Source organism: Protopterus annectens, chromosome 8.part0 (assembly GCF_019279795.1).
Source record: "Protopterus annectens isolate FY-2018-M chromosome 8.part0, PAN1.0, whole genome shotgun sequence".
NCBI classification, from domain to species: Eukaryota; Metazoa; Chordata; order Ceratodontiformes; family Protopteridae; genus Protopterus; species Protopterus annectens.
This window is the reverse complement of record NC_056741.1, coordinates 210,123,152-210,151,058: the sequence shown is the minus strand read 5'-3', so window position 1 is coordinate 210,151,058 and position 27,907 is coordinate 210,123,152. Positions and strand designations below refer to the sequence as shown.

The window sequence follows — 27,907 nt, the reverse complement described above, 5'->3', positions numbered from 1 at the left end:
ACAGTTAACACTTATTACTGAGGCATGCTAACTTTGACCCTTCCCCTGTCCCTAACCCTACCTCCCACCTTAAAAAAATCCTGCAATACTACTATTTTTTAAGACAAATTAGCGGTTGTTTTCCTTTTGTGATCCTTAGCAGGTTTGATTCATAGGTTCATACTAGACAAACAGTTTGCAGACTGTTATAAGCCTTGACAATAACCTAAGGTCAGAATCAAATTCTGCATTTTGTATCTGTGAGGTGAAGACCTTAACCATTATGCCAGCCCTCCCACCTTTCAGCAGACCAGTAAGGAGCCTAGCCCAAATTCCCAAATGCATCACAGCACCGCTTGATTAAGTGACGTACTCTATGCCACACAGTAGGCAAGTAAAGATAGAAGGATTGAAACCCTTCACCCTTGCCACAAGAAACAACTCGACAACAGGTCAGAGCTTTAGCCCCTTGCACTAACTGCCAGAGTAATGTTTATATTTTTTGTTAATATGTACATTTGAACTTACTTGTCTTATTGTTTTGTCTTCAACATTAAGTAAATTCAATCTTACATATTACAATCACTGGTATACCACTCACAGACATTCTGCAAACTGCATTTTTAGAGCTTTCCAACAGTACAAAAAACAAGTATTTTTATTAGTATAATACAGTAAGATCATTAACAAGTCTCAAGCATGTTGTTCAAAATACCTAGTTAAGTTTGCTTTAATTGCCATAGTTCATTTCTTTGTAGTAGCAAATATCAAGATAGAATGCACAATTTACTGACCAGATGGACTGCAGTATATATCATTCCTGCCTAATGTTTTTATTGTTCCCAAGTCATCACGAATTTTTGTCACCGTAGATCGTACTTTTTCTTGAAAACCATCCTTAATTTCACTTGACCTAAAAATTAAGAACACAAATTTAACATCATGAAGCAACATGGAAACTTTGCTATATTCAAAATTAATCAATGCAGACAACAACTTGGCATATAATTTTGAAAGTATATTTGCATGATGGACAGGTTGACAGACGAGATCAGACAGGAGTCCCTGTGGACTATGATGTTTGCAGATGACACTGTGATCTGTAGTGAGAGTAGGGAACAGGTGGAGGAGACCTTGGAGAGGTGGAGATATGTTCTAGAGAGAAGAGGAATGAAGGTCAGCAGGACTAAGACAGAATATATGTGTGTGAATGAGAGGGAGGATAGAGGAATGGTGAGGATGCAGGGAGTAGAGGTGGCAAAGGTGGATGAGTTTAAATACTTGGGATCAACAGTTCAGAATAATGGTGAGTGTGGAACAGAGGTGAGGAAGAGAGTACAGGTAGGATGGAGTGGGTGGAGAAGTGTCAGGAGTGATTTGTGACAGACGAGTACCAGTAAGAGTGAAAAGGAAGGTCTACAAGAGGGTAGTGAGACCAGCTATGTTATATGGGTTAGAGACAGTGGCATTGACAAAAAGGCCAGAGTCAGAGCTGGACGTGGCAGAGTTAAAGATGTTAAGATTTGCACTGGGTTTGACAAGGGTGGACAGGATTAGGAATAAGTATATTAGAGGGTCAAGGTTAGAAGGTTTGGAGACAAAGCCAGAGAGGCAAGATTACATGTGCTGAGGAAGGATGCAGAGTATATTGGGAAAAAGATGGTAAAGATGAAGCTGCCAGGTAACAGGAAAAGAGGAAGGCCTAAGATAAGGTTCATGAATGTGGTGAGAGAGGACATGCAGGTGGTTGGTGTGACAGAGCAAGATGCAGAGGACAGGAAGAAATGGAAACAGATTATCTGCTGTGATGACCCCTAATGGGAGCAGCTGAAAGAAGATTTTATTTCCTGTTCGGGACTTTCTGTGCTACTATAGTATGTAGGATTTAGCTAATTTATAATTAGTTACAACATTATATCTCAGGTTTAAAATGTTGATGGTTTCAAATTTCTCCATGAAAACTAAAATATATTTAAAAATTTGCAGGCAGTATAGTCTTTCAGTTAAAATCAGTATAGTTCATAGTTCAAACCTGTCAGTATGCATACTATTTTCTTTTTTACTTTTACAGTGATTACAGAGATTTGGATTTAAGCCGCGGTGGTACGGCAGTAGCGTTGGTACCTCACAGCAAGAGGTTCTCCCGTTCGATTCTCAGCTTGGCTTGGGAGTGCCTTCTGTGTGGAGTCTGCATGTCCTCCCCATGGTTGGGTAACGTTCGAAAGACATGTGTGCGTAAATGGGCATGCCTTCATTGAAGATTGTGCATCGAGCTGGCACCTTGGCATTTCGTAAAAATCTACTGCCAATCATTAGCGGACCGGAGTTCCGCTGTGGCGACCCCTTACTGGGAAAAAGCCGAAAGACAAACAACAACAGAGATTTGGATTTAATTTAGCTTTCATTCCAGATTTCATAGCACAAACACTGATGGCTATTTGCTAAACAAAACAGAACATTCTCAAATAAAACAGACTTGGCACAAGCAACAGTAAACTTCTCTTCCCTTGTTGTAACAAACATTCATATAAAATGCACTGAAATCCACATTCATTGAAAATGCTATCTGACAAGTGGTGGGTTAAATGTACATTGAGGCCTGGTCTGTTTTCAAACCATAGGCCCTGTCCACATTTTTAAGACTATACATAAATGCATGTGATTTTTTTGAGTCACCTGATTGGGTTAAATTATATATCCCTGGGATTCATGAAGCTCGGTGCAAGGCCGGCATTAGGCTTGCGCTGACCGTGCAGCGTGAAGATGGTGCAGTAGCACCAAATGCATATTAATGAAGGTGCGCTGCCACCATAGCCACGTGCATAGGAAAGGAGAGCGAGTGCATAGGGCATGTCAAAGTGCCACACAGAGGCGTGGAAATGTCAGCTGACGACGTGCAACCTAAAATGCTTGCATATAACAATTTGCAAGCAATAGTAATCACATTTGTCAGTGTCCGTGGATACTGAAATGTATGCAAAGCATGCAAGACAGTTCCTGCGAACACAAAATGAAGACGCAAATACAAATACATGGTAGGGAATAACGGGTCCCTATCCCGCAAACAAATGACATTGAAAACCGTGTGCCCATAGTCCAACGCAGTGTAGATAGTTATACCAAGTGGAAGCAAAACGCATCATATGTTAGCGCGCTGCCAATACGTCCAGCCCAATGGTCAGGGTCACCAGCTGACCCATATTGTGAGGGAGGGTACACAGCTGGGCAGATGTGTCCATAACAAAAAACACGATAAATGTGCATATCTAGCGACTGTATGACCGAATTATATCCCACAATGCATGTAATAGTCACATACAATAGGTATGTCCGTATTTCACATACCAAATGTGACAGGAAATAGAATAAGCATGTAAACAAAACAGAAGGAGCATATAAACTGCTACAACAATAAGGCAACATGTAGGCTGAAAGGAACAGTATTATCCATACCGTTGACTGTGGGTACGTGTTGTCCAGTACATTCGGATATGTGTTCAGAATATATCCCATCCTGGACATAGGAAAAGGTGGAATCCTACCAATGATTAGAATAGTCGGCCAAAATCCGCACATCAGCGGTCCAAGCCGAACTTGTCAGGATGTGTCACAGTTGAACGGGTATTACCCGGGTATACCAACCATGTCATGAAAGTTAAGTATGGGGGTGCACCTATGTCTGTGAGGTATAGCATGTGGAAAGTCAAACATGGCAGGGTAGTCCACACAACCATACAGGTACCTGACATATGTAGGGTATGTAATGTGTTACCTTGATCGTGTCATGGGCCATCAACCAAAGCAGTGATGGATGGAGTGTCAGGAGTATGTGTGTGGGGGGGGAAGGGTAATGGTATAATCCTCCAAGGTGACACTGTGTCGTATGCAGAATAGGTGAACCTGAGGTGTATGAGGGAGCACCGGGTGAAGCAGAAAGAAACACAAAAACATGTATACACATCTGCAATACAACCAGACAGGCCATACTGTAGAACACAATCCCACAAATGTATGAATATTAAAATGTGTGATACAAATTTATAGACATGTCACCGGCACATACCCACAGATTGGTCCTGATGGAACTGGCCATATCAAATGCAAAACACCTGGATGCATAATGGACTACCCAGCATCCCCTCCACAGCACACAACCCGCTGCCATACCTGAACATCCACCAAATCCAGCCATACTTGGCCTACTGGTTTGGTGCAGCCACATCTACACATAGTGACCACTACGTATATGTAGTAGATAGTGTCACCCTAGGCAGTTTCAGGATTGCAAACTATGTATCCCTTGCATGTAAAACCCCCAGCACAGTTTCATAACACCAGAAGAATGTTCGGTATTTGTCTTGTTTTGGTCTTGTTCAATTTTTGGGATATCCCTCATGGGATAAGTAACCTGTGTAAACATTAGAATGGGTATGAAGACACGAATTCCAGTCCTGTAGATATCTGGACACAAGTTGGAATGTGCAGTAGTGGTGCACAAGACTGTCCAGCCCTAGATGATCATGCAGAACCTACTACCCAGGATTAAACACCTGCCCATGACGCACGTGTCCCGACATGAATAAGCGAGAGAATATATTGCACACATTAGCATAGTGACACATGGCATAAGGGTGATGAAAGCACTGACGTAAACAGGATACTCCCTGATCCACTGTGTGAGTGACAATTAATGTGTGTGTAGGTGTGACCTGACCAACAATGATACAATGAATGAAGTGAAGTTCAAACGGAGTGAATGCTCTACTGTAGACAGAACCAGAAACCAAATAACATAAGAATAACAGTCCGTAGAGCAAAACAATGATGAAGTCTCAGAAGGATTCAAAAACTGTATCTTCGTTGTTCAAATAACAATAAGCTTGCCAGTCACTTCAAATTGGTAAAACACAGGTTTATTTAGATAAAAAAGTTGGTAAGCGCTTTCGCTATTGTAGCTTCTTCAGACCAGATAGAATAAACATAATTTGTAGAAGAAACAGGCAAACAACAAAAGTGCCAAAGGTATAAGGCTCACAGCTAGGAAACAAATGAATGTTCTAAACCTGCACTGACTGTGGCTATGTGTTGGCTCAAACAAACTGGTGTCCGCAGTAGGGTTACCATCTGTCCCACTTTGCGAGGGACAGTCCCTCTTTGGACAGTTGTGTCCTGATAAAATACATTACAAATGGCAAATGTCCTGGGATTGTAGGACATAATTATGTCCCATATGTTATGTAATAGTTGCAGAAAATAATTATTTCAGTATCTAAAATACCTAAATGTTACAAGAAACAGAATAAGCAACTAAACCGCTACAACAATAGGTTTTTATGTAGGCAAATAAGTAAAGATCTGTCCTTTGTACTGACCGTGGGTATGTGTCGGCTTGTAAAATCTGATGTGTGTTCCAAAAATGTCCCGTCTTGGCCATTTGAAAAGGTGGCAACCCTAGTCCCCAGAACACATCCCAACCTGTACATATGACAATGTCAACGCTACCAATGGTCAGAGCATTCGCCCAATAACTGACCAGCCTCTTAACCACGCACAAAGCCAGTGACCTTTGGGGGAAAGGTGTTGAATGAGAATGACTACTTACAACAATGAAGAGTAATAGATGCATTTAACTGCAGAAAATTAATAGTATTACGAATCTGTCAACACGTTCCAAGTTAATAGTACTAATATGGTAGAAGTGTCCATGATTGTCCCTGAGTTGTCATAGCTTTGTCTCTGTCACTGTAGAAATGAGTCCCTGAGTATCACAGAGGTCCGTACACATAAGTACACCAACCAACAGTCACATCTGTTGACAGGACTATTGCATACCTGTAGTGAATTTATAACAGATGTCCAGAATAATATTCATTGTATCTATAAATGAATGAAATAGTTAAATGGGAAGGGAAACATGTGGAAATCACCCCCAACCTGCATTATGTAGTGGAACCACTCCCCGCCCTGAATTATGTAGCGCCGATCTAATAATGTGGTCAGAGGTGCCCAAACACCTGCGTATGTAAACACAGGTAGAATGTTAAAATCTGGACTAAGTCTGTCCATGTGCTACATCTGATCTTTGAACAGTGCCAGGGCAGTTCTAGTTACCAGTCAGCCAGGCCTAAACCCAGACCAGCACATGAACACCCTGACAATCAAACACGCGTATGTGCGAGGACTATAAGCGTAGGAGTTCTGAATATCCTTGGAGAGAGTAGACTTGCAGCACGGGTCCAGAGCAGTAGGAAACAGGGAATGTCCTAATTGCAGTACTGCGGTTTTCCCAGCAGGAGAATGGATGCCTGCTGTGTAAGGGAAGCGGTGAGGCGTATGTCAGAGTAGCTATGAAACATGGGTATACATATAAATGAGCCAGAACACCAATAGTGTAGTGGTTACAGCATCCGCCCAACGTAAAGGCATTCCCGGTTCAAGTACGACTATAGCACATATTAATTGTGTAATGAATGCCTCTGTGCTGTAAAGCCAACATTTATACATGTAAAGGTGACCGCGTTCGCATGAGTCCGTTAACCGGATTCCATTAAAGTGGTACCTTCATAAGAAATAAGGCACATGCAATCCCAAAGAAGTGCCTGTAAACATATGTAACTCAGAATAAGTAGATGCAAGTGCACCTGCGCGGGTGTATGCAGCTATTAGCATAGCAAATGTATGTTGTCTTGTACAGCTGTAACTTTTATATATATAGATAGATGTGTGTATAGATAAATATCCACAGGCATAACAGAAATATGCAATTATATATCTACATATTTATCTATCTATACACACATATATATATATATATATATATATATATATATATATATATATATATATATATATATATATATATATATATATATATATATATATATATGGGTACCTATCAAACCATCGACAACTTAAAATAACGAAACTGACTCCACCGACAACTGAATTAACCGACAGCGCAAAGCGACGTTTACAAGGTAAGGGGTGTAAATTCGCTACTCAAGCCTGCCATGATTTAGGAAGGGTGGCAGTGTCATGCACACCATGGTAGGCTTGAGTAGCGAATTTACACCCCTTACCTTGTAAACGCCCGCTTGTCGGTTAATTCAGTTGTCGGTGGAGTCAGTTTCGTTATTTTAAGTTGTCGATGGTTTGATAGTTACCCATATATATATATATATATATATATATATATATATATATATTAGGAATGACTAAAGATGAAAACAAACAGAAGGGTTGTAAAGGGAATCCAGAGCAAGTAAGGAATTATGAAGTGCTCGCAGCGTATGTCACATAAAGCTGCACAAGTGTGAGTAGAGCACCGCTCTTCACACCAGAGGCAGGGTTATACCAGTGGCCATAACATCGTTGAAGTGCTACGTCAACATTGTAACAGTAACACAAACGCACATCCTATCAACAGCCTACCTAGACCTGGCGAAGGCTTTTGATACAATACCTCACTCGGGTATCATTGAAAAACTCATCAACTTAAATGTAAACCCATACATTACAAGATGGGTTGCAAACTGGCTGAGTGACAGAACCCACAGGGTCAGAGTTGCTGGCGCCATGTCAGACTCAAAGCCTGTCACAAGTGGTGTCCCACAGGACTCAGTCCTGGGCCCACTCTTGTTTGGCATCTACTTTTCTGAAGTACAAGCAAACACAGGAGGGTTATGGCTGACAAAGTTTGCAGATGACTGCAAACTGTGCGCCGTAGTTGAAAACACATCCGACACAGATATCCTTCAGAAGGGTCTCACAGAAACGGATAACTGGTGCCAGAGCCATGGCCTAAAGTTAAATGCCAAGAAATGCATAGTCATACCCTTGGAAAAATAAGGTTACCCCTAGCTACCATATAGGTGGCAATCTCCAGAACACAGAAGAAGTTATTAGGGACCTGGGAACCCAGGTTGACAGTAGCCTTTCATTCGACACTCATATTGCTAAAGTAGTTAGGAAGACCTTCTACATTGCCCACCTTATCATGAAGGGATTCACATCTAGATCAAGGGAAGTCATAGTCTCCTATACTCATCACTCATCAGACCAATGATCGAGTACAATGCCCCATTCGGAATGTATCTGACCCGACACTTGCAGCAGCTGGAGAGGCCACAAAAGTTCCTCACCAAAAGGATAAAGGGTCTCAATCTGTCTTATGCTGCCCGACTGAAAGAACTCCAGTTATATTCAGTTGCTTACCGCTTGCTCAGAGGTGACCTATGCCTGACATACAAGGCCATGTCATACCCAGATTTGATGAACATGCTTCATCTCAAAAAATCTAGATCCCTCAGAGCCACAAGGGCAGGAGACTTAAACCTCGACACGGTTATTAATAGGACGTGCTGGAGGGATAGATTCATCACCCAAAGACTCCCTATGCTGTGGAACAAAATCCCGGTTTATGTGAGGCAGAGCACCTCGCTGGCCTTGTTCAAGAGGAATCTTGACCAATGGATGGGAGATCGCAGATACACCCCAGGGGTTACCTCAGTGTCACTGCTCGACAGAGGCACAGCAAAATAATGGGCATAGTTTCTCCAAACTAAAGGGGTGGCGTAAGCCACAAAACTATGGGCTAGGCTTATAAATGCCCTCGGGCAGATAGCCTAGTATGAACCTATGAACCTATGAACCTATAAACAGACGGAATGTAGTACATGTTGCGACCACCTACACTTGTAACCTGCAAATCGTTCGTAATCCATAACACCAGGAAAGGCACTTATGTGCAAATATGAATGGATGGTGAGCCTGTGAATACACGAGGTGGTACAAAATGTGTGTAGGGCCCCAATGCTCATGAGAGGGCAATGTGTAAAGGTGTGTCATGGCTGTGATATCAGGTGTATAATGGCTGTTATGCATGGAAACTCAACACAGGTGTGCAGGAGAAACTATGGATATGCGATTATGGACACAGGAGTGCTAGGGTATGTTGCGCCGGGTGCAATGGAGTGGCCCGTGGAGGTCAGCTAGTATGTAGGTGCGATTCCCAGATAGAGCGTCGTTTGCATGGAGACATACGTGAATGGGCGTATCGTTTTCGGACGTTGTGCGTCAGGGCTGGCAACCCAGCACGTAAAACCAATATGCCACCCATGAGTGGAACGGAGTTCTGCTGTGACAACCCCAAACCGGGAAAAGCAGAAAGACACAACTACATGAAGACAACAATATGTTGACGTACATTCACAGTAACACAAACACACATCCTATCAACAGTAATAATATGAATGTGCACAGAAACAAACACAGTAGCAGGAATAATAGGCTGCGCATATGAGTAATAGGTCAAATGACATTGTATCACATCCCAGTTAGCAGCGGAACCCCAGACATGAAAAACGTGTGACATCTGTCCACTGTATAATGTGCAATATACTGAGCACAAGTTCACCGGAGTGAAGTGTTGGTGTCATAATGACTAAGGCAATAGTATGCTGTTGGAGCAGAGATAAAACCCAATACGCATGTGTAAGTGTCCATGTCTGGGAAATGTATAGGTTAACAGACACACAGATGTATATATAGATAAAAACATATATATATACATATATCTATATTAATTTACATACACATATATATTCATACGGATATATATATATATACACACACAAGGATATACTACGGATATATATATAGATAGATATATACACAAACAACAGGTAGTGATATATACACATACACACAAAACAAAATATATATGTCAGTGTAGATATACACATGTACATAAATAGGTTACTTCACAGCAATTAGGGGTAACATATTTACAGCCCAGGCATATGTGACTGTGAGGTCCAATAAATAAACGTTGTACCCCCCACATCGCCCAGCTAGGCCGGACAGACATACAGACAGGCAATACAGATCAATACACTGCCGCTGTCCAAAACACCGGTAGGAAGGTACCAGTGGGAGAGTTCTGCAAGGTCTACACTTTAAACATGGATAACGGTGTCCCTTGCGGGACCCGAAAAATTCAGGGTACATGTGAATCTGCTGACATTAATACGAGCAGGATGTAGTTGTACATGGAACAGTAGGTTGGGCAAGTGTGATAATACATGGGTTGACAAAACGTACGACGTGTCCCGAGACGGGGAGAGTGGGCAATGTGTAGGGGTGTGCTCATACCCCAGCTGCGCTCGCAGTAAGTATTTGTCACGACTGCTGTAGAGGGGTGCCAGGTAGGTGGACCATGGGTATGCATTAATGGGCTTACGTGTGCAGGTGCTGGTTGGCAGAGATGTAGTAGGCCCGCCCAGTGGAAGTCATTAATATTCCTATGTGGGCAGAACATACGCCTACACCTCCCAAACCTGAAGAGCACATCTACCGGATAGTCTGTAAACTATCGGGAATACATAGAGACCAAATCAGTGCCGTGTACCCGATTAGCATGGACATCCATAGTTATGTATCAGAATGTAACAAAGTCCAACTAAACACTTCCAGAACTAGTGATATTAGGTGAACAGGTGGCGGAATACATGTAATGACAGATGACAACATGTATGAGTCATAAACAGCATGTACCTCGACAAACGTGAATGAATACATATGCTCTGTGTCTGTGAATGTGTCTGTTTAATAGAAACAATCATCTAAATGTGTCCTTTATGCATTGTTCCTGATACAATGTTCATTCACACCCATTGGTATGTGAGTTCTGCTACTGACGGAAAGTGCATAATTTGCTGACCACCTTAGGTAGATGATAGCATAATAGAAGAGGTTCAACACCCGTACGCCTGCGAGGGACACACCCGTCTGGGCAGTTGTGTCCTGCAAAATGACAGTTATGGCACATGGCCTGTGAATTCGGGAATGGAGGCTATATAGTGTGTGTAGTGGTGTCAGACATCAATTTGTTGTATCAGTAACAGTTACATGTAATAGGAAACAGTATTATCAGTTATAATGCTACATGAATAACCTTAATGTATGCAAAACGTGGAAGTCGTCTGTTTACTACTGGCTGTGGGTATGTGTTGCCTTGACACATGTGATAGCTCTACATATAGAGTCTATAGGGTCGCCACCATTCTGAATGGCCAAAGTGGAACCTGCTCTGTAGAAATGTCAGATGTACCAGGGCAGAACATACCTACAGCCATGCATAGTACAGAACAAATCAAAGCATAGTCTAGCAGCAGTAAAGTTGCTTATACTACTACATATGACATATCAACGTGTCAGGTATACAAGACCTGTAACAAGCAACCAGCACAGACATGTACAACATGAGAATGTCCCCTAATCAGGACAGTTGCAATGGCTAGAGTATTGTCCATACCACTGAACTGTCCCTGAATGTCAGGTATGTCCCTGAGTTTGACTGAAAGTTTAACTCTGTCCCTCTTAATCCCTCCTAAAATTAGTGGCTGTTGAAGGAAAGGTGGTGAATTACACTTACTGACTAATGACAATAAGTAAGAGTTATAAACAACAGAATATGTGTATTAAGTCATATGCTCTGATTCTGTCAATGTTTCAAGTTAATAGCACTACTTTTGTAAAAGTGTCCCTGATTTTTCTTGACCTGTCCCTGATTCTGTAGAAATGCGTCCCCGATTGGTGGAGAGTTCTGGTATTGTCACATGAGATATGCGTGATGAGGGACTGTCCCATGCAAAGTGGGAAAGGTGTCACTCCTGCAGTCTCCCGTCTTGCAATCTGAAAGGTGGACAACGTGCAGTAGGTATGTGGTAGCATGACTCGGCGGACAGCTGCATTAACAAACTCAAGTCACATGTCAGCATTGCAGAGTATCGGTTCCCATGTACCAGGCAGAGGAGAGCAGATTGTATGAGGAACACATATATAATATGATTATGTCACTGGACAGGCTGCCGAGCCTGTACAGTCGAACGCCTGCCGTCGCAAAATGGTTACACATACCCGATACTGTAGTCATGTAGTCCGATGTAATACGCATCACAAGGGATTGCAAACACCCAGCGTGAGTGACAAATGTAAGCGGAAATGTTGGTGAGTGAGCGGCTGTAAGCATGTTTGTCTACCAGTATGCCAGTAGTGCACTGTCAAAGAAATGTGGAGTCTAAATGTGTATAAGGTGCTGTGACCAGAGGTCAGCAGTGCTTAACACTGTGCAAACCCACGCACAACTGCTCCCACCTGCTGGAATGTGCCTTACCCAGTCTGTATCCAAAGGTGTCGGCCTGTCTGCAAACAAAGAACTGCCCTATACACATGATGGTAGAAGTACCCTGTGCACATAGCTCATGTGAATTAACAATAGACAATGGCATATGTACAGACAATAGACCACACACACACCATACAGCGCAGACATCCAACAGTATAGCAATGTACTGGCAGATATGTCCGGACCACTGGTGTATGCATGCCTGGCCGTCCTGTGTTTCAGTGTGTGAGCATGCCCAGTATGACTGTTACGCATGTTGTCGACCGACATTACCGTCATACCATCATGTGTCTGAGCATGCCAAGTATTGTCAACAGTATTGCATGTGTCACATGTCCAGATAGTTAGTATTGTGTTGCTGACCCCTCTGTTCTAAACAGACAGGTGTCATGCTGTGTCTGCAGGGTAGCTAATGGTCATGTGGCATTGACAGTTACTACATGACTGCATAGCGTGGGGGGGCATCCAACCACAATCATAGTCCTACACAGCACCGTGGGTGGTGCACATGACTCTCACATGTGTAGGTTTGACGGGGGGGGGCACAGCCAACAGTTGTACACATCTACCGCTACTGTACTGGTATGCCAGGTACTCCATGTCAGTGTGTGGACCTACCTAAATTGCTAGTTGGAGGGATACCAGGGTACATCAGTTCCCAGCTTTAATTACCAGCACAGCGCTGTTGGACATCCTAGCTTACACAACCTACATCAAACTGCCTGGCCTGCTGTCATCTGTGTGTGTCTTAGGGGGTTGGGGTCATTCATTGGGCATATCCATAGGCCATCGTATATCATTTGTCTGTATTGGTCCACATCTGTCCAGCTGCATGGAACGTGTGTGGGCTGTACGGACACACATGATGGTCAGCCCATAATCTGCAATGGGTTAGGACACCTTGTGTACTACAGGCTACCAGTGTGACCCTGTATGTGCTACAGAGGTCATGGTGACACTATGGATGTGTACTGTCTGCTGCCCTAACATTTGGCCACCACAGTCACTTGTATGCTCACATACCTACCATAGCAATGGGTAACTACACATTCTAATACAACTGCCACTTGTTAGGTCAATAGACATACCCTGTGTGTGTTCCGGACTTGAGGACGGTGCTGGAGTGCTGCCTATGTCAGATGCACACAGTGCACCTCTTATACATGGCCGAGCACAGGTACTGTCATGTTTGGCATCCATTGTACTGTGTGCTGGTCAGAGAGGGGAAATCCGTGGGTACCTACTGTGTCAGTGCATATGCTTTGTGTTGCCTCTTTGCCAAGGGCAGGTCATACTGTGTATGGGCTTTTGCCGACTGTGCCCTGCTCAGGTAGTTCCTTCACTAAGTCACACTGTGCCTGTACAGGCCTTGACAGTGGTGTTGGGCTGTGTAGCCCTGCCCCATGCTGTTCCTGCTGCAACTGTTACTGCAGGATAAGATTATGTAGCATAGCAAATACCATAACAACTTGTATGCATGTAGCTTGTGAATACTGCAGAGCTCCAACGGATGTGTCCGGATACCAGAACTGTGAACTGAGCATCCCAAACACATGCACAAGTATATGTCATGCCTGTGCATCTGCCTCAGTATGGTGTGAGTGTTCAGGTGTGTGTGCATTGCTGATGGGTGTCAACAGCCACGACACTATTGTTTACCCAGCATCCCCCACTAGGAGACTGTAGAGGATGTCCATATTGGCACTGGTGTGCTACAGCTGTGTCAGAAGCCATATATTGGACACATCATAGCTTCCAGGGCAGACAACACACACATTCAATCTCATGCCCTAGCCATCGCATATGGCCTAGCTGTTGGAGGGTATGCCCCTGCAGTGACTGTAGGCCCTACCCCGCTCAACGGGTGGTGCTACGATGTGTATGTGTGTGCAGGCTATAGCACCCAGTACCCCAGGGTAGTCATCCATGTGGTTGAACAGATGCATATTGCTGGTCTACTAATCACGTGTGTTGAGGACATGTACGTGCTCACTGGCATGTGTTGACATGGCGTCCGTGAATTGTTGCAATACTCTGGATGCAGATGCCTGTGAGATACCCATGATATCCCCAGTTGTGCTGTGTGAGGTACCTGTGGCTAGTACACCTAGGCCAACATATACCATGGTATCCACTGTGATGTGTTTCCCTTGGCCTGTTTGATGTGTCAGGTCTGGCAGGCACAGGTCAAGAAGTTGCTGTAGGAGGTCTCTGTCCACCCCATAGTGCTCCAAAATCCCCAGCCCAAGTAGCTCCTGGTATGTCACCCTCGGTCTATAAAGTCTTATTTCACCCCAATAAGGGTTATTCAGCAGCATACACATCCTCACTGCCCCAGCCTCCTGCACATGTTGGTATATGTTGTCTGATGCAGCCCGTGTCATTTGGTTGGACTGTGTCGTGAAATGTCCCTGCAGGTATATACCGGTGGTGTAGAGTGCGGACGAAACCTGTGTGTATGCTGCTTGCTCGCATTAACGTACTGTTCATGTGCGGGCTGGCCATGTCATCTGCTGATTGTGCTGATAAACACCTGTTTGTGCAGCCTGTACACCCTGACTACCCGCAACACTGCTGTCATCCCTCCCAATGTCACCAGGCAGGTATAGACACACCCCTAGCTTAGGTGTGCTAAGGCAGGAGCACTCCCGAGGCACAGTTCTGCAATGTACGTACAGTATGCCTGTCCCCTCTCCCATGCTGTCAACTATATTCAAGACCTGCACCCGGCTGACTACACACATACACTCCAGGGACCAGCAGCACACCCTGGTGATAAATGTGATACACTATAGTCAACCTCATCTGCATAGTATAGTCCTCTAATGAATAGTTATATGACCCATAGCGAACCTCCAAATTAATAACCACTGCTCAGTGTTGCTCAGATCCATACACAACTGGCAACAGGTGCCTTACTATCACCATATTCGATGTCCCGTGGTCTTCCCAGCAACAAAAGAACTGGTGTCTACACGACTACAACCCGTGGCCCTGCACACTACAGACGATGTGCATTACCACCACGCCATGGCAGATGTACATAGATCTCAGGTTATCATGTACAGATCATCTGGCACAAACATTCAATAGTGCTTATGTCCCCAGACATATATGTTCACATCTATGTCAACCTCTACATCTACATATATCATATATATTATTTGTATACATATATACATGGACACATAGATATACATATATATATACATATATATATATATATATATATATATATATACATACACACATATACATGTACACACATATGTAGATATGGCATTTATATCACAACAGCGGACCACATGACAGCAATGCATTAGACAGGAATGAAAAGGAAACTACATGTGCCACCTGCATCATGTAGTGTTGTTACTATCAAGGCATGTGTGTTATGCTGCGTCACACGGGTCAGACCGTATCAAGGGTAAGTGAAGGGCTGCTGACAGTTACTCACCAGACCTATTAGCGAATGTATGTGTTGACAACCCAGTGTCTTGCCAGAATATGCAGGCTGTGGACACTAAATAGGTCAGCAACAAAACACACTGAACACATCCTGCAGCTAGCCACCCACAGATACCAACACATACGGTACAACACACACACCTGCCATGCCTTGGAATCGAGCACCTACATGTCTACTCTACCACACTACAGTATTATGCAGTAACAGAATGCGCTACCAAGTTCCAGCATCACCGCACTCCCACAGGCATACATCTAGGTGGAGGACATCATCCGCAAAGGCAAAGATGCCGATAGGGAATGTATGGGGAGTGAGCTGTCTAAAAGCATTACTCTGTCCCCAGCAGCTGGAAACACACACACACACACACACACACACACACACACACACACACACACACACACACACACACACACACTTGGCAGGGCTGGGAGTCGAACATACACCTAACTACCTTCTCACACTACAGCATTACACAGTTACAGAACCCGCTATTGAGATTGCCGGAACACAGCACTCCCAGAGGCATACTTCTAGGTGGATGACATCATCCGCAAAGGCAAAGACGCTGATAGGGAATGTATGTGGAGTGAGCCATCTAAAAACATTACTCTGTCCCCAGGCAGCTGGAAACACACACACACACACACACACACACACACACACACACACACACACACACACACACACACACACACACACACACTTGGCAGGGCTGGGAGTCAAACATACACCTAACTACCTTATCACACTACAGCATTACGCAGTTACAGAACACGCTATCAAGATTGCTGGTACACGGCACTCCCAGAGGCATATTTCTAGGTGGATGAAATCATCCACAAAGGCAAAGATGCTGATGGGGAATGTATGTGGAGTGAGACGTCTAAAAGCATTACTCTGTGCCCAAGCAGCCAGAAACACACACACACACACACACACGCAGACTTGGCAGGGCTGGGAGACGAACATACACCTAACTACCTTATCACACTACTGCATTACGCAGTTACAGAATGCACTGTCGAGATTACTGGTACACAGCACTCCCAGAGGCATACTTCTAGGAGGATGACATCATCTGCAAAGGCAAAGACGCCGATAGGGAGTGTATTTGGAGTGAGCCATCTAAAAGCATTACTCTGTCCCCAGGAAGCTGTAAACACACACACACACACACACACACACACACACACACACACACACACACACACACACACACACACTTGGCAGGGCTGGGAGTCGAACATACACCTAACTACCTTATCACACTACAGCATTACACAGTTACAGAACACGCTAGTGAGATTACTGGAACACAGCACTCCCAGAGGCATACTTCTAGGTGGATGACATCATCCGCAAAGGCAAAGACGTCGATAGGGAATGTATAGAGAGTGAGCAGTCTAAAAGCATATTACTGTCCCAAGGTAGACATAGACAAACACACGGCAGTGGTGTGAGCGGGACAACTGCGTATCTACGGAGCACTATTACAACACTACATAGATACGAGACGTGCCACAGACAGTACACCCTTCAAGACAGTCAACCAGTGTGTTCAATGTAGGCATCCATCCTGACGTGGGGTATAGACATCTGTTGCCTGGATGACCACCATCGCTATACAGGATGTCATCGGCCATGCCCATACACAGATGCACATCACCGACACAAGGTGTCACTGGGCATGCTCACACACTTAATATCACATGTCCGGTTGGAATGTACTGTGTGTCCATCTACACAACAGCGTACTGGGCATGCTCACCCACTTAGTAGAAGCGAAAGGCTATCTTGCATGCACACGGATTCTAAACATGGAAGGGCACAGTTTGGAATGTACTGTGTGTCCATCTACACAATGGCATACTGGGCATGCTCATGCATGTAGCAGTTGCTAAAGACTGTCTTGAATGCACATGGATTCTAAAAATGGAAGGGCACAGTTTGGAATGTACTGTGTGTCCATCTACACAACGGCGTACTGGGCATGCTCACACACTTAGCAGTAGCAAAGGGCTGTCTTGCATGCACATGGATTCTAAACACGGAAGGGCACAGTATGGTGTTACTGTCCCCATGTACATGAAGGCCACTCACATGTACTGACCAGTACACACTCAAGAGCCATCACAGATGTCTCAGGTGCAGATCACAGAGGTAAACGCCGCATTCTACTATGTAGCCCTCAGACATCACCATGTCCTTTGACCAGCAACACACATCCATACATTACCACAACACCATGTGACTCATGACCAGTGGACTGTACATAGGTCTACAGCAACTGTGTAGACTACACATGTACTGACAGGGTTCCATCATGTGTTATGCAATGATACCACTGTACATAACCAGGTTGGCTGTACACATAACAGGGGCCCTGGGTCTTACACAGCTGTGACAGATGACTGTCGCTGTACACCTAAGAACACACATGTTTGGATATGACATACATGTAATCGCAGTGGATATGTGCATGGACCACACACACACACACACACACACACACACACACACACACACACACACACACACACACACACACACACACACACACACACACACACACACACACAACACATATGTACATAGCATAGCTTTTACTGTCCTCCGTGCAGACAAGTGGCTACAGCAATCACACGCATGCACATGGAAGGTAGGTCCATGGCTGTTGAATGCTAACAGTACATGAGGTAGCAACGTTGACCGAGGAAACCCATCATATCATACAACAGTCCATGTGTTATGTATGTCATCACACATGTCCACCAATTGCAATGCATACAAACATGGCTACATGACAGGCATGTAGGAGCAACACACATGTACACGTAGTGGTGTGCATACAGCTACCATGCATGTGCAGTAGCTGATGTATGTAATTCATCTGTGCCTAACTACAACATGCAGTTGCAATGCAGCCCCATCATTGACACCTGTATATGGTGAAATACTGACAGTACGGTAGGATGTACATCAGGTATGGATGGATGTGTGTACATAAAGTGGTGATCCACCTTTGCAGATGGATGTTTGCCAGGGACGGCTCACAGGTGTGTCACAAGCCATCCTACCAGTACATGTGCAAACAGTACGCTGTTACTGTTACTTGACGGTGAAGACATAAAACCTACACAGTGGTCGGGTGTTACTGACTGTAAGTTACTTGACGCCTGTAACACTTACATCCTCCTGTGTGCATATAGCAGCACAATTGCTGAAGGTAGCGTTGGTACACATAATGCGGCCAATACTGCTGCATGTCTGTCAGATGTAGCATCATATAACAGGTGTATCATTCACAGTACTACCATGTGCGTTTACTTGTGTGACCATATATGCCACATATGGTGGGGAATACATCCCAATTGTTACACACCCCTGTACACTGTTGTAGAGATCTGTACATAGTGCAGTGTGGAAAGCATGACGTAGGCAGGGGTGATGTGTTTATCACACACGTCAGCCATCCATATGTGAATGACATTTGTGGACTCCACAGTGTGTGTGTGTGTGTGTGTGTGTGTGTGTGTGTGTGTGTGTGTGTGTGTGTATGTATGTATGGCTGTCTGGTGCATGGAGTGAGGGTGTATGCTACCATACAGAACAGACAGGATCCCTAACCCCTCATGGTGATGCAGTCTACTACCCTGTTGATGCCATCAGTATCAGCCTTACTGCCTACCTGTACATGTTCATTCTCTGTGTCACGTCGTGTGGGTGCACAGTACTGTGAGGGTGATTACCACATAGGCAGGGGTCCTCACCTCAACACTGTCGAGTGCGCATTATAGTGTTGTTGACCCCATGAGTGTGGGCATGTTACTGTGTGTTTCTGTGTATGTCTGTGTGTGTTCTCTTCCTGTAATGTGACAGGGTATTACTGCTACACTGTGAGACCTCATGCTATCAAGTGGCCTCTAACGTTATCATTGGCCAGACCACTGTGTAAACCCCCCGCACCATGTCAGCATACCTGTGATGTGACCTGGTATGGATGTCACATCTCTAGCCACTGTAGCCTATTAAACAGCCCACATGCTTCTGGATCAGTAGATGTGTGGACATCTGTGGTATGGTAGCCTTTCTAACAGTCAGGTTGAGGCTACATATAGCATGCTGGTATTGCCTTATATGCCTTTGAGTACTCCACATTTACACATGGGAAACTGCAAACACTGCTACTTGTTGGCACATGCAAGAAGACCATAAGGAGGGAACCAGGGCATCATTACCAACATGCTGTTACTGTTGTTACCAAGACACATACTGTGAACATATAACAATGCATTATAAACCTGTACTACATGGTATGTCTGGTGCGTGCCAACAGTCCACAACTAATGTAATATACACTTCTTTCACTATTCTGTTCACCCTGTGCATCAGACCATTTGAGCATGTTCCTGCACCGATGGTGTGGATGACAGGGATGCGGCACAGGCATCATCATATGCACAGGGTGATAATGTTTGCCAGGGGCATAGGCTGCACCAGTGGATGACATCATGTGTGTGGGTAAGGGCCGGTGATCTGATTGGACATGTGTGGTCGTCTACATTACAATAGACACACACACACAGACACACACACAGACAGACAGACAGACAGACACACACACACACACACACACACACACACACACACACACAGACACACACAGACAGACAGACACACACATGCAGACACACCATGCATGTGATTTGACAGACGGCATGCAGCATGCATGTGATACAGCAGACGGCATGCAGCTCAGACATTAATAGTGGTAGTTAGCATACCTCCCTGGGTTGCACAGAACAGCAAGCAAGTGTCATATCAGTAGCCATGCAGTTCACACAATCCTGGTAGTAAGCATGCATCCCTGTGATACACCATGTGGACCAGCACAGGTTAACAGTACACATGGCTGAAGTGACCTTGACATGTAATCTGCTGACGTGTGCATTGATATGCATACATGTCTGACACAATGGTGTCATGACACATGTACAGCTTTGTAATGGGTATCACATTGCAGTGTTGTCTGTATGTCCTACAGATAGAATGCACATTTAGCAAATGTGCATGAGCATTGATGGGTAGCGTGAGGTGTCTACATTGCTATACAGTGTGAAGTACAGACACTGTGCCATTGCATGGCATCATGAGGCGTCTATATTGCTATACAGTGTGTAATATGCACACATTGCATAGCCATAACTGCATGCATACACATGACATAACTGTAGATTGTGACCCACATTGCTGAGGTGTATACACACCAAACCATGCTGTCATGTGACAGGTCACTGGAAGACCCATGGATGACACCCCTACACAACTACTACAGACAAATATGAAAAAACAAGCCAGCACCACGAGTGGATCAGATAAATGGTTTTAATAAACTGAAACTAGACCGGTTTCAGCACTTAGCTTTCTTCAGTAGTTAGTTACATAGAAAAAAGTGAAATCCTCCTTATATACCTTTCAAAAAGGGAATGACATCACTTCCTGTCATTAAAAAAATAATTGAAGTGAACAAATTATGAAAATAACTGAGAATATATAGTGTAATAGCACATTAGTTGTCACTTAGAAAATGGTGTTGTCCACCAGAATGTAATACCAAGATGATGATATCCATAAGACCTAATACATAATAAACAAAATACATCCTATGTGTTAAGAAAAAAATGTTAACATAATAAGGAAAAAATTCCCTAAAACATGGGAATAGTAAATTGCCAATATGAACAATAAATCACAGTTTATCATTAAGTCCTGGTGAGAAAAGCCCACCAAGTTTAACTATCCATCTTTTCTCTTTGTTATTGAGAATATCATGCCATCCCGTTTTAAAAGCCCGATTCCCAGTAATATGATCAATGATGGAGAATGAAAATTTGGCCGTAGGGTGCTTGATTGTATGTCTATATAATGCATTAGTTATTCTACCATTTCTGATATCCCCCAAATATTCTGAAATCCTAATGCGAAATTGTCTGGATGTCTGTCCAACATAAGAGGCCTGACATGTACAGGTGGCTAAATAAGTACTCCAGTCTGAACTACAATTTCCAAAAAATTTTATATCGTATATATGACCAGTATTTTTGCTGGTGAAGCTTTTGGTTTTGAAGATGTAGCCACAGAAGCTGCAATGACCACAAGGGTGTGTACCTATTAGTTTATCCCCTGTTAATGTCCTCTGAATTAAAGTGTCATCCCCAATGCCAGTTTTTTTATAGTATGAAAAATGGGAACCAAGTGTTTTGCCCTTTCTATATGAAAAGTAGCAATGGTCACCCAGATATCCTTCCAAAAGGGGATGGGACTTGAGTATGTTCCAATGTGTATTAATAATATTGATCAGATTTTGACTGTTTCTGCCATAGGTAGTAACGAATCTACATGTATCTGAGCTGTTGTGTGTTATATGTTTTTCTACTCCAACAGAGAATCCCTGGGTTTATTGTTACTCCATTGTGTGGCAGAACTGATAGTATTCCATCGATATCCTCTGGACAAAAACCTGTTGGCTAAATCATCATGCTCTTTATTCAAATCTTGTTCTGAAGAGCATATTCTTTTTATCCACAAAAACTGTGATTTCGGAATATTTTGAATGATGTGTCTAGGATGGAGACTGTTGGCATGTAGTAAGGTGTTGTATTGTGGAAATTTACGATATACAGAGGTTTTCAATGTATGATCAGGTTGTCGTTGTAGGTGAACATCCAAGAAATGAATTTCATTCAGATCGTATTCAACAGTGAATTCAGTCCCCCACATATTTCCATTAAGGTGTTCAACGAATTCCTGAAGATAATCAGGACCCCCTTTCCACACTAGCCAACAGTCATCCAAATATCTCCTCCAGATGTCTATCTCAGGCAAATACACATTGTGTGATTCATCATAAATGATGTGTTCTTCAATGTATCCCATATAAAGATCTGCATAAATCGGTGCAAATGAAGCCCCCATGGCCGTGCCTTGTATTTGCCAGTAACAATCTTGCTGGAAATAAAATACATTTTTAGTAAGAATGTGCTCCGCCATGCACACAAGTAACGTGTTGAATCCTGGAGGATAAATGTTGGCTTTATTTAGCCAGAATTCCAGAGCCATTAGTCCTGCCCAATGTGGGATGCTGTTATATAGGGACTTCACATCTAAAGTGCATAATAGCCAATCAGGTTCAAGCTGGGACTCTGAAACAATCTGTAAGAATTCCGTGGTGTCCTGAATTCTAGCTCTGACAAATGATAACAATGGTTTTAATTTTTCAGTAAGAAACACGGACAGTGGTTCAGTAAGAGATCCAATGCTGGATACAATGGGTCTGCCAGGTGGTTTGTTAATAGATTTATGTATTTTTGGAAGTAAATAAAGATATTGTTTAGCTGGATCTTTAACCATGAGATGTACTTTAGTTTTATCAGAGATTATACCCGCCTCCACAGCTTCCTCTAAGAATTCATTAATTTCATGTTGAAAATTGGGTGTTGGATCCGTACTCATTTTCATATAATGATGGTGGTTAGACAATTGTCTATTTCCTTCATCCCGATAGTAATCGGCATCCATGACTACGACCGCACCCCCTTTGTCAGCAGAAAGAATAACTATATCAGTGTTGTTTTTAAGCCGTGTGAGAGCAAGTTGTTCTTTGTTAGAGATATTATGCCTAATGTTGTCAAGAGAATGGGAATGAAAGTGTAAATCCTTAATGACAGCCTGCTGGAACACCGCAACATGTTTGTCCATAGGGGGATTAAATGTGGATTTATGAAATCTGAAGTCTGATGATCTTTGAGAGAGATCAGAATTGTCCTGTTGTTTGAAAAATAAATTGAGGTTAATTTTTCTACAAAAATCTATAGTATCAGATACAAGTGAGCTTTCATCAATAAAAAAGCCAGGAATAAAACCCAGACCTTTATTAAGTAATGAATATTCCTCAGATGATAAAATATACTTTGAAATGTTCAGCACATTAGTACATGGTTCATCTATTTCACTACCGACATGAATAACTCCTCTAGACTTTTTACCCCTGTGTTTTCTACCTCCCCTGTGTTTCTTGCCCCTAAAGGGCCAACAGTAGTTCTTCCCCTTTTAACATGTGGTGATTCACCAGTGCTGGTTGATTCATTGTCTCTTGTGGAGGACTCCTCACCAAGAGTGTTATTAGTGGATCCTGATCTTTTAAGAATGGATCCCGGCCTCTTCTTGCGCACAAAAGTTGGATTTTTGGTGCCCTGGGCGAACCTCACACCCCTCTGTGATTCAAATTGTCTACCCCTGCCATAATCTTCCTTGTCCCTAGCAAATTTGTGAAGTTTTTTGGATTTGAGATTGTTCTCCAATGTAGATAGTTCCCTGGATAGTTTGCTCAGACAGTTTTGAAATTGTGTGTGATCTTCGAATTGTTTCAAATTGTTGCATGTCTTTTCAACATCAACAGTATTGGCATGTACAGTCCTCTCATAAAAGGAGGCTAATATGTTAACCAGGGGCCATAGCGGCTTCCTGTTGTGCTAATTGCCAATCTTTAATCAGAAGGTCATCAGGTGCACCAACTAATGGCTGAATCTTAGATCTCAATCCCCTGGGTGAAATATTTTGAGCCTGATATGCTTTAAATAATTTGTGGTGCCAAATGTTGGTTCTTAAAGTTTTAATTTGTTTACCTAGCAGATTAAATTCATGAACACAACTGTCAACTGGATCTGATATAGGTATATTAGTAGTATCCGTGGAACTAATACCAATACCGAATACCTGTAGATCATCCTTATCCGCACATAAGCTGGATAACAATTTCCCAAGATCCATGACAATGAGTTGTCAAGCAAAAAAGAATTTGCTAGGTGTTAAAGGATCCAAATCCAAATAGAAAATACAAAATAAAGTTGTCTGAGCAAAACACCAAGTGGTCAATAACAATCCCAATGTAATATATATTCAATATGTAACAAGGGTGGCAGAGGTTCAACCCGAGGCAACCAAGAACTCAATTATAATAAGATCCAATAGTTAAAAGAACAGGAAAGCACTCTTAAATAAATACAACAAAAAGATTTTATATAAACCACTCAAAAAGCAAGGGTCAGTAGTATAATAATATTCATATATGGGATATAACAGCTACCCAAATTGGTTTACAAATATCCCCAGGGCATCAAGGTATGAATCATAAACATGACCGTTATTTTCAAATAATTAGACAAATCAGTTATGTGACTAATAGTATGGCATAATTACCTAAGATAGATGAAAATTATTCCAGAAAAAATATATAGTCCTCAACTCAATTTTAACCAGATATCAAAAATGCCACTTATACTGTTAGTAACATACACTTTGTTGGCAATAAGATGATAAACATTGCAGCATGAATAGGTATGTTAAACAAAGATTATTGGTACAATGCCATCACTCTTAGTGGAATCACTAAGCTAAGTCCAAAAAAAAAATATATATATACTAGTTCGAAAAATGTATATATATGTACAATGTACTTAAAGGGAATCTGTAATGTGATGTAGCTAAACAACAAACTACACCGTATGTCCAAAATTAAATACACTCCCTCATAAGTTGGGTCATAAGGTGAGAATATAGTAAGCAATACATATAAGCACATATATATATATATATATATATATATATATATATATATATAAAGTGTTCTGATAAGTCAAAGACCAACCATCAGTTCTATACTTCAAGATAAATGACCCATACATGCATTGCAAAGTGATCCTAATAACTCATATATAATGTTTTCAAAACATCACCTATACAAAGAAGGTCAAAACATCAGTTTTATACTTCAAGATGAATGACCCATACATGCATTGCAATGTAATCCTAATAACTCATACATAATGTTGGAAAAACATCATATATATATATATATATATATATATATATATATATATATATCTTCTTCTTACAGCGGATCACCTTGTCCGCATTGAATGGCAGTGGTTTTTACGTTTTACGGTGTCGAGGTTGCCAGCGCCCAACCTTCCACAGAAGGCACACTCACACACACACCTAGGGCCAATTTAGAGTGTCCAATCCACCTGCAGCATGTCTTTGGGATGTGGGAGGAAACCGAGCACCCGGAGGAAACCCACGACCACAGGGAGGACATGCAGACAAGACAGAAGGCACCCCAGCCGAGGATCAAACCGGAGAACCTCTTGCTGTGAGGCGGCAATGCTAACCACTGCACCACCGTGGCCGCCCTCATATATATATATATATATAAAAGGTCAAAAAAACACCATATAAAATAGGATTCCCTGCTCAACATAAATAGTGTCACTTGTACATAACCAATGTGTTAGTATAAAAAGTAAATATGGCTTACATAAGAAATAGCCAACATATCCAAATCAGAAACAAGATTCAGTTTTGTATATTCAAACTAGCCAATGGACAAAGCTATGCAAAAAGAATTCCAGCACAAACTTATTGACCTACGAAAAAATATATACAAAAGTACAAAAATACACCATTAATTGTCCACTGCATCCAACAGTAGCGATCCTCCAAGTGTCAAATTGTAAGAATCAAGCCCAGTATGAAAGACTGTCCCAAAATACTTGGCATCAGTTGAACATGAAAAAAGTACCTTGTGAAAGTAATAAGCGATTCTCCAAAATTAAGAAAATGTCTTACTGAAAAATTAAAACCATTGTTATCATTTGTCAGAGCTAGAATTCAGGACACCACGGAATTCTTACAGATTGTTTCAGAGTCCCAGCTTGAACCTGATTGGCTATTATGCACTTTAGATGTGAAGTCCCTATATACCAGCATCCCACATTGGGCAGGACTAATGGCTCTGGAATTCTGGCTAAATAAAGCCAACATTTATCCTCCAGGATTCAACACATTACTTGTGTGCATGGCGGAGCACATTCTTACTAAAAATGTATTTTATTTCCAGCAAGATTGTTACTGGCAAATACAAGGCACGGCCATGGGGGCTTCATTTGCACCGATTTATGCAGATCTTTATATGGGATACATTGAAGAACACATCATTTATGATGAATCGCACAATGTGTATTTGCCTGAGATAGACATCTGGAGGAGATATTTGGATGACTGTTTGCTAGTGTGGAAAGGGGGTCCTGATTATCTTCAGGAATTCGTTGAACACCTTAATGGAAATATGTGGGGGAATGAATTCAGTGTTGAATACGATCTGAATGGAATTCATTTCTTGGATGTTCACCTACAACGACAACCTGATCATACATTGAAAACCTCTGTATATTGTAAATTTCCACAATACAACACCTTACTACATGCCAACAGTCTCCATCCTAGACACATCATTCAAAATATTCTGAAATCACAGTTTTTGTGGATAAAAAGAATATGCACTTCAGAACAAGATTTGAATAAACAGCATGATGATTTAGCCAACAGGTTTTTGTCCAGAGGATATCGATGGAATACTATCAGTTCTGCCGCACAATGGAGTAACAATAAACCCAGGGATTCTCTGTTGGAGTACAAAAAACATATAACACACAACAGCTCAGATACATGTAGATTCGTTACTACCTATGGCAGAAACAGTGAAAATCTGATCAATATTATTAATACACATTGGAACATACTCAAGTCCCATCCCCTTTTGGAAGGATATCTGGGTGACCGTTGCTACTTTTCATATAGAAAGGGCAAAGCACTTGGTTCCCATTTTTCAGATTATAAAAAAACTGGCATTGTGGATGACACTTTAATTCAGAGGACATTAACAGGGGATAAACTAATAGGTACACCCCTTGTGGTCATTGCAGCTTCTGTGGCTACATCTTCAAAACCAAAAGCTTCACCAGCGAAAATACTGGTCATATATACGATATACAATTTTTTTGGAAATTGTAGTTCAGACTGGATTATCTATTTAGCCACCTGTACATGTCAGGCCTTTTATGTTGGACAGACATCCAGACAATTTCGCATTAGGATTTCAGAACATTTGGGGGATATCAGAAATGGTAGAATAACTAATGCATTATATAGACATACAATCAAGCACCCTACGGCCAAATTCTCATTCTCCATCATTGATCACATTACTGGGAATCGGGCTTTTAAAACGGGATGGCATGATATTCTCAATATAAAAGAGAAAAGATGGATAGTTAAACTTGGTGGGCTTTTCTCATTAGGACTTAATGACAAACTGTGATTTATTGTTCATATTGGCAATTTACTATTCCCATGTTTTAGGGAATTTTTTC

General features: G+C 42.4%; 1 protein-coding gene across 1 annotated transcript in view; it reads right to left on the bottom strand.

The window, feature by feature from the left end:
• LOC122808192 (guanylate-binding protein 2-like) overlaps positions 1 to 27,907 on the bottom strand; it is a 994,936-nt gene that overhangs the window by 446,436 nt on the left and 520,593 nt on the right. Inside the window, exon 4 of the mRNA XM_044079160.1 lies at positions 774 to 892. Within this exon, the coding sequence (XP_043935095.1) occupies positions 774 to 892 (119 nt within the window). The remainder of the gene's footprint in view (positions 1 to 773; positions 893 to 27,907) is intronic.